Source organism: Epinephelus fuscoguttatus, linkage group LG16 (assembly GCF_011397635.1).
Source record: "Epinephelus fuscoguttatus linkage group LG16, E.fuscoguttatus.final_Chr_v1".
NCBI classification, from domain to species: domain Eukaryota; kingdom Metazoa; phylum Chordata; class Actinopteri; order Perciformes; family Serranidae; genus Epinephelus; species Epinephelus fuscoguttatus.
In genome coordinates, this window is record NC_064767.1 from 23,371,629 (window position 1) to 23,379,769 (window position 8,141).

The 8,141-nt window shown below is 40.7% G+C and overlaps 1 protein-coding gene across 3 annotated transcripts in view; it reads right to left on the bottom strand.

Annotated features, from left to right (window-relative positions):
- Window positions 1-1,404, bottom strand: part of col21a1 (collagen, type XXI, alpha 1) — a 35,026-nt gene extending 33,622 nt beyond the window's left edge. The window contains exon 1 of one of the 3 annotated variants that reach the window (XM_049600788.1): window positions 1,137-1,400. In XM_049600788.1, coding sequence (XP_049456745.1) covers window positions 1,137-1,182 — 46 coding nt within the window. In that variant the 5' untranslated portion in view covers window positions 1,183-1,400. Of the gene's footprint in view, window positions 1-1,136 lie in introns of all 3 variants that reach the window. The other 2 variants (XM_049600787.1, XM_049600789.1) reach the window with 2 other exon arrangements.
- Window positions 1,405-8,141: the final 6,737 nt, after the last annotated feature.

Genomic DNA, 8,141 nt, shown 5'->3' on the forward strand with positions numbered 1-8,141 from the left:
TGCAGTGTAGTTCCAGCTGGAAATGCTGTTCAGGAAGCTGCTGAACAAATGATTTCTCCCTTTTCACCAGATAACATTTCACTTGTTCAGGGTGGGCGACACTAAGTCATCACACAGATTTTTAAAATGGTATCAGCCCACAGATTTCTTGCTGAACAGGTTACACTCCCCTTCAAATCTGACATTTTTCATTTAGCAGAAACCATAATTAATTGTTGAGTTCACAAAGACAAAAATGAGTTTTCTATTTGTTTTGTGTCTGACGCTTATGTAATACAACTGCAGGCTTTAACTCCACTTGACCTGCTGAAGTTATACTTATCTGTTGTAAATTTGGCAAAAAGGAAGTTATCCCATTCCAGAAGCAACAACTGCTGTTCATACTGAACGGTTGCCAATATCAGGGGAATTTATTTCTGCCAAATTCTTCAAGCAACAAGGGAAAGGCGAGCCCTATCAGTTATACTCTGTGGAAATGTGCTCACCTAATCCAAACAGTTAAATAATGTCTTGTAAAACGTCTGCTCATGGGAGTCTCATCGCACGTCCACTGTCAGATGCTGTCAGATATCTCCTACTCTACTCACAAAGATTATCGTTCTTCACATACATGCAATTCTTACATTTATAAAAACTGCATGAGTACAGTACATGCAATGCCGTGGGTCACTATGCAGTGTTCTCGCGTGGATTTGGGGAATATGAAAGAAAAATCCTTTTTACGAGAAGTGAAATAGCCAGGAAAAAAAAGTCCTGAGCTGATTCCATTCATTCTTTGCATGACAGTAGCACAAACAAGGGACTGATATAACTGAGCTTAATGTCTTCAATATGCAACTGCTGCAGCACAGACACTTAAGTAAAAATTGAGACAGTGCAAAACTGTTGATAATCTAAACACACGGCATCATGAAAAAAGAAATTAAAACATTGAAATCAGTCCAGCAGGTTCACTTGAATAATCAAAAACTGACTGAGTCAATTCTAATTGTTCAGTCACCTACTAAATAAATAAACATGACATATTTGTGCATAAAAAGACACTCTAAACTTGTAAATGCAAAACAAAATTGTCTTAAATTCAGAAATACAGTACATTGCCTCACAAAAAAGACACAAAGTAAGCAAAAAGTTACCAGTAAGCGTCCGAGCCTTTGTGTGAATTCCTGTTAGTCCTCTCATTTAGAGCCAGTGATCAATATTGTTCACAGCCCTGGGTTTACAGAAACCAGATTAAGGGAGAAGTGCACATGTTTCTCTGCTGAATGAAAGCCTGCCCTTTCCAGCAGCTCTCTCTGTCTCCTCTGTTTCTGTCCTTCTTCCTCTTCACTGCCGCCCCCTCCGCCCTCCACCCTCACTCCGGACTTTTACTGGCCTACAGCCACCCTCAATTACCATGGGTGGAAAGAGAAGCAGATAAGGAGAGCATGAAATAGTGAAGCAGACAGCCCATCTCTGACAGTCCAAAAGGAAAATAATAGCAATGAGCACAGCCTCCTTCCAAGTGTTGAGGGTTTGGATCGTGTGTGGGTTGCTAGGGGCATAACCAGAGAACATGGAGTTTTCTGGATGCAAGACAAGCACCAGATCAGCCAACGAGATTTAGTATACAGGAACACATATACTGTACTGTTTACGGTACCCTCAGCAGGACCCAGAGCGCTCAGCATTGCATTACACTACTCCTGTCTGAATTCCACTTCATCACCCCAAATGGACAGCAGATTATGTTCTTACAAGTCAGCAATGAACAAGGTGCGAAGAGCTACTGCAGCGCTTTTTTCTGCATGAGCAGCTGGAAGTCGTTAGAAATGCCGAACTGAATCTGCTATCTGTAGAGCAGGCAGATCTCAGTTTGATCCACTCTAACAAGTTTTATCATGTTTGTACTCAGTGGCAGCCTGCTCTGCATCAACTCACAGCAGCTCCAGTGTTTGAAGGCTCTCTTAAAGCTCCCTGATAGTGCACTGAGCACAGTTTAAGATGAAGAGTTAGGAGTTAGGCTAACTACAGTGTAGTAGGAGCTTGAATGCAGCCACTTGCTTGTATGACAAATTTTATTCAGTAAAAGTTTTGTGTTTTGAGTGAGTGTTTTGTTCCTTATGTGAAATATTCAGTAAGCTTTTATCCAAGAGAGGAAATTACTCCAATTACACTCAATTATAAGAACTTAGGTACTTGTTTTTGAACTTATTTGTGCTTTGGACTTTTAATATTCTGCCACTTTATGCTTATACTCCGCTATACCGCAGGGCAAGTGTGTATGTTGACAAGGGATGATAAATGAAACAGGGCTTTGGGGGTCTGTTGCCAGAAAATTTTGAGCATCAAACACTCAGTTTCCTACCCTGGTAAGACCATCCTGATGACATGCACTTAACATTCTGTCTCTATCAGTCTGTCCCTACTGCCGCCCTAAACACTTTCCAGGAATTAAAATCCAGACTGGGCCAATCAAGGGTCCTCACTGTTGTTGACACCGTATGCAGCCAATCGGGCACTGCGTTGTAGCTGATGACGTAAAATGCAGGCAGCAGCTTGCAGAACAGTAATGGTGGCTACAGCTCTCTAGTAGAGTAAATAAGCAATAAGTTAAGTTATTGAAGAAATAGAGTCAATAACAATTAAACAAAAACAAGAGTATGCACTCGGAAGATGTTTTTTGACATTCTTCCGACTGGATTTGGCAAAATCTTGATTTATCAACTGGCTACGTTGGTGGTAAGGATCCTTGGTGTTCTGTTATGGATTGGTTGAAGTAGTGTGTCTCCCCTCCGACAGAAGGGCCAAAACAGAATGCTGAGCTCACATCATTAGGATGGTCCTACCAGGCTATTCATTTCCTGCATTCTGGTGAATTTTTAGGGACCAATTTCTGCATTTGCTGCATCAAATTATGGTGTAAATGTCTTAAATTTTGTAAAAATAAAAGCTACTTTCATGATTTTATTGTGTTTGGGAGGGACAAATGCCCATATTCTAAATATTGTGTCCCCTCCCCGTGAAATATAACCATATGTTTTAAGAGAGATGTTGAACTTTTCACTCCACTACATGTATCTTGACAGCTAAATTGCTACTACTAATTACTTTACATTTTAACAGTACATGGTCAATCCACAAAAGCATGCATTGTTAAAGTAAATAAAATACTGACCATTTGAATGGAGCCATTCTCTATAAAAATAAACACTTTTACATTTAAAACTTTAAGTGGATTTTCTTGCTAATAACATCTATACCTCTGTTTTAAGTGTAGGACTTACAGAGTTTTTAAACTGGGTACTGCTACCTTCATTTAGAGAGAACTTTTTCTACTGCTGCTTATGTCGTTTCTCTCATGCACATAGTGAACAAAAATCATCAAACAGTTATGTGATGAATTATAGATGCAGATATAGATAATTATAGATAGATGTCATCAGCTTTCATCTCATGCTGAGATTGATCAGCAGTGGTTTCCTGATGACGGCCTGGTTGACCCTGAGCCTCAGCACACTCTGGTGGCTCACACAGGCAAATACTGAGCTGGTGTTTGGAGCCTGGGAGTGGCCGACCTGCTGGTGAGAGTAGACTTTCCAATGCTGACTAATCTTCTGTCTCTATTTACTGCTCTCTGGTTTGTAACCAACATGAAGGAAACCCCGCGGCAGAAAATCTCTCTTCTTATTTTCCTACAAGAAGCCACTTTAGTTGTCCTCAGAGGCCCATTGATCAATATGACTGTGGTCATATCTGGAAATGTGACATCGGTTATATTTAGCAGTGAGCTGATCGAGATTACATAATAAATATGTTTGGCTGGAGAGCAGGAAACACTGTATTAATTGCCATAGTTTAAACTGCACCCAAAAAAACTGCAGCAAGTCTGATGTCATTAAAATAAGTTGCCGCAATATGAAATAAAACAGTTTTGTAATCAAGGAATGTCAGTTTAAAACTAACTATATAGACACAATTTAACGGCTCATTATATTAATTTGTGGAAACAGGTGAAATAATTTGTTCACATAAATAATGTCATCGCAATTTTATTAAAGCAATGAAAGTAGCAAACAAGACAGCTACAAATGTCTTGTGGAATCAAATCCTGACAGGACCAGCAAGCTAAATTTTTTTGTCATTGTCAATTAGGTGCAATTGGGGCCTCAAAAATACTTTTCTTTCTATTTTTTCAATCCCTCCAGGGTTTTGTGATCCAGTGGCAGCCTACAGCAGTGTTTCCCAGTGCTTTTTTCTTGTGATCTCTTGATACAAGGCAGTGCCTGCTTTAGATCACCTGTGACAGGGGGAAAACCATCCGTTGATTGACAGGAAAGAAGCGACGATTTGACAAAAAGACTTTAATATAAGCTGAAATTTGTGTAACTGAATTTAGATTCTATTATTTTCTACCTTGGTAATCATTATGCCACTCCTATTGCGACTCATTGGTGAGGTCCTGAATGTTAATGATGAATAAAACATGCACTTCTGTGGCATACACAGTATTAAAATTGATGTAAAATTTGCAAATATATAAAGTCGGGGCAAATCAACAAATGTACTGACCCCCGTTCATGGATATGTTGTTATAGGTGTCAATCGTTTTTCCAGACGTCAATGCACAGTGATTGGCTGCCAGCCTGCTGCTGTGGCATGCAGTAATTTAGGTGCTGGCTCAAAGAGGCATTTTAGAATTGGGCACCCTGTGAGACAACACAGCTAGAGTTCATCAGTGGCTTTGAACACCACCCTTGCCAAAAAACACTGAATAACTCTACCCCCTCTCATCTGTCTCCTAAGAGGCAGGAAATTAGGTTTTGATGCTCCTCTACCATCTTTATGTATCGCTGTGTCTTGTTTACATGTGTATACTTCCCCTGTGTTTATCTGGTTTTACTGACATTCGCTGGCTGAATTCGAGCTGATTTTTGACCAGCTCTGTCATCACAGTGTGTGCAGATCGAAGGTGTTTGGCTTCCCCTGTGTCGCCAGCGCTCTTATCCCCCGCTCAACCATGCAGGAGTTCTGTCAGACTTTTGCTGGATAGTGAGCGGGGAGCTCTGGGTGTGTGGCTCCCTCCCATACCACTAACACCTGGGGTTCCCTGCTCATCTGCTGCAAAAGCTAAAAACTGCTCATCTGCACACACTGCCTAACCTGCAATGATGTAAAGCTGGTTGAAAATTTTCAAAGTCTCTGTGTAACTACTCACAACACTATTTCCACGCTAATGTAGCTGTCGTGGATAAGTAAACTTTCCGGCTTTGGAGCTTCCAAGCAATGATGATGCTGAGGGACTGCAGGGTGTGCTTGCTAGCTAGCAACAGTCTCTTTGAATGGCTTTGGCGAGCAGAAAGCTGGGGGCCAATCATCGGGCCTTGACGTCTGGCAGCCTGCTTTCGTCATGAAGAAGTGGGCTGATGATGACTAAACTTTTTTTTTGTACAAAATTGCCTTCAGGCAATCGTGAGGGGAAAATACAGATCAAAGACACTCTAAAATTAGTAAAAAGCCTCTTTTATATGTGGCTATTCATAACTGGGAGTTAATAACTGCTCCCATGATGTGGCCCCACAGTGTCGGACAAAAGGAATAAAGGCCTTTTAACAGATTCTTCTTGCACTGCCCTTAAAGTCTTTTCCCCACATGATCACAAGAGAACATTTTGGTACAAAACGCAACCCAAGAATCTCTGACAATTGTTCTCAAAACAGTTTGAAGTCTACTAATATGCTAAAATAATCAAATGCTTAAAGCAAATATGCAGTTGGTTAGAACAAATGAGAAAATTGTACATCCATATAATGTGGAATCAAATGAACCAGAAAAAGTTTGTCATCCGCCGACAGAGCAGCATCTCATTCAGCCAGTATATTAAAACGTGAATGTGGTAAACAGTTGTGTCAGGATATTAATGAAGTCTACAGTTGGGCCTAACAGCACCAGCGCTCTGCTCACTGTCACTTCTACACAATAACATATTTGGCTTATTACTTACATCAACTAACATTTACAGTATCTGGCAGTTCCTCTGAAACTTTTTAAAGAACTGCCTGAGGACAACATAAAACCTCTCTCTAATAACCTCTGATTCTGTGCCATCACTTTGAAGCCCAACCGTCCTGGGTCGTTTTAATCAGCTCACATGCATTAAGCTGCATTTATCTTGATCACTTGTATGGTTTGCCACAGAGATAAATAGTGAGCATGTCTGAAGCAAGTGGTTGAGCCCAGAAAGAAAAATCAGAGGATAATCGTGGATTAGTAATAGTTTCCATGACAGAGGTGACCGTAGCATCCAGAGCAGCATGGCACATGATGTTGCAGTCGCAGAGGGGGTGGAGGATGACGATCTGCAGTCGATGGGCTTCTCAAGGGAAACACATGTGCGCCAGGAAAGACACTGAGAAGAGCCACACGCAGAGTTCCCTGTGAGTTTCCCCCTTTAGAAGTGTTTCTCCACTAGATTGGAGCAGTGGAAAACACTCAATCATCATTTTTCTCCTTTCTCCTCAGCATGCATTGATCACAAAGCGGGGAAATGCCCCGGACAGGGCGGTGGTCCACTGCACAGCTAATACAGATAGACAGATGCGGCACCTCAAGCAATTTAGAGTCTCTATTCCACTTGACCAGCAGGTTTTTCAGCTGGAAAGTTGACACAGGCCAGGAATCAAACCAGCTCTGTGTTGCTGTGTGCAACAGCGCTACAACAGTATCTTCCGAGCCACCATATGGGAAACATTGCTGTTTGTGTCATTGTTTGTTCTCATCGCTACAACAACGTCTAAAAAAAGACTGAGCGCAGGTTGTAGGTCATTAAGTTTTTTGTTGACAGCTGAACTCGTGTGTAATCCCAGCAGTCCGATGAAACATAATGAAGATTTGCAAGCAGTTGGAGTGTAACCAGAAAGCATTACATATGGAATTTACAAACCTTCCACTCAGGGAAATGCAGAGTAATTCTAAGCTTGTCAAACATTAAGAGTTATAAAGACATTCCCTATATTACTATAGTACACAGTTGAACCCCAGATCTTAAAATTCAGTAATGTGGGGCCAATAGTGGGGGTTATTAAAAAAATGGCAGTGTAAAACTTGTGTCAGCCTTTCATATTGTTTGAGAACATGCACATTAGAGGTTTTTTCACTCCAACAAGTCCTCCAACTTACACAACCACATAAGCCATTTTTCCTAGCCTCTAATACGACTCACAGAAGTATTTCCTAAAGTTGTGCCCCCACTGGTATCATGCTTAAATGACTGAGCAGCTTGTTTATGACCCTTGAAGTCACAGTTTTAAACACGTGTTGTGAAATTGTTGAAGTCGTTGCAGTTGCACCAAAACTACGTGGCTAGGTTTAGAAAAAAGATCATGATTTGGGTTAAAAGTAGTTGAAATAACTGAACACTGAATTTTGGTTTCACACGGGACACAAACAGCAGTCTCCTGTTTGAAAGTCCTGTGTTCTTTAAGCCACCCATTAACCCATAATTCCTTCCTATGCAGACTTTCTCGCTCTTTGTACTACATTATCCTCCTACTTCTTCTTTCCTGTCATAATTACTACAGCTACAGCTTGCTGCCTAGCAAGAAAGGTAAACATGGGTTGCAATAAGCTGCTTGTGCAAACAACATACAGTATGTGGTTGTATTTTGGAGGAGTACAGTCTCCTGATCATTTTTTTCTGATCAAAAATGCAAAATAACTTTCTGGCTATTCTATCGTACTGAATGGATTACATTCTGAAGTCATTTTGGGGTCTTTGTGGCAGTCAGAGAAATGCATTTGGCATTTTACAGTGATTCTAATGGTAATGGTTGTAAGTGGAATGAAGTGTTTTTTGGCAAATATGCATCACATGATACTGCAAAACAGGATGTGACTGCTAAACTAAAATCCTCTCCCAACCCAGAGGCCGGATTCATTGCTGTTCCTTAACACAACAATATCACCACTGTATCACATCCAAATTATGATGAATTTGAATGTAAACATACTTAAAGAAGTATTTCACTGCTGGAAAGATGGTCTCTTCATAGAAAATGTCTTTCTATGCACTCAAAAGATGCAAATACTTTTAAAATTGTTGTTATATGACCAGAGAAAACAGAGAAAAAGGTCTGTGGCATTCGTTTGGTCTCAAGAGGTAG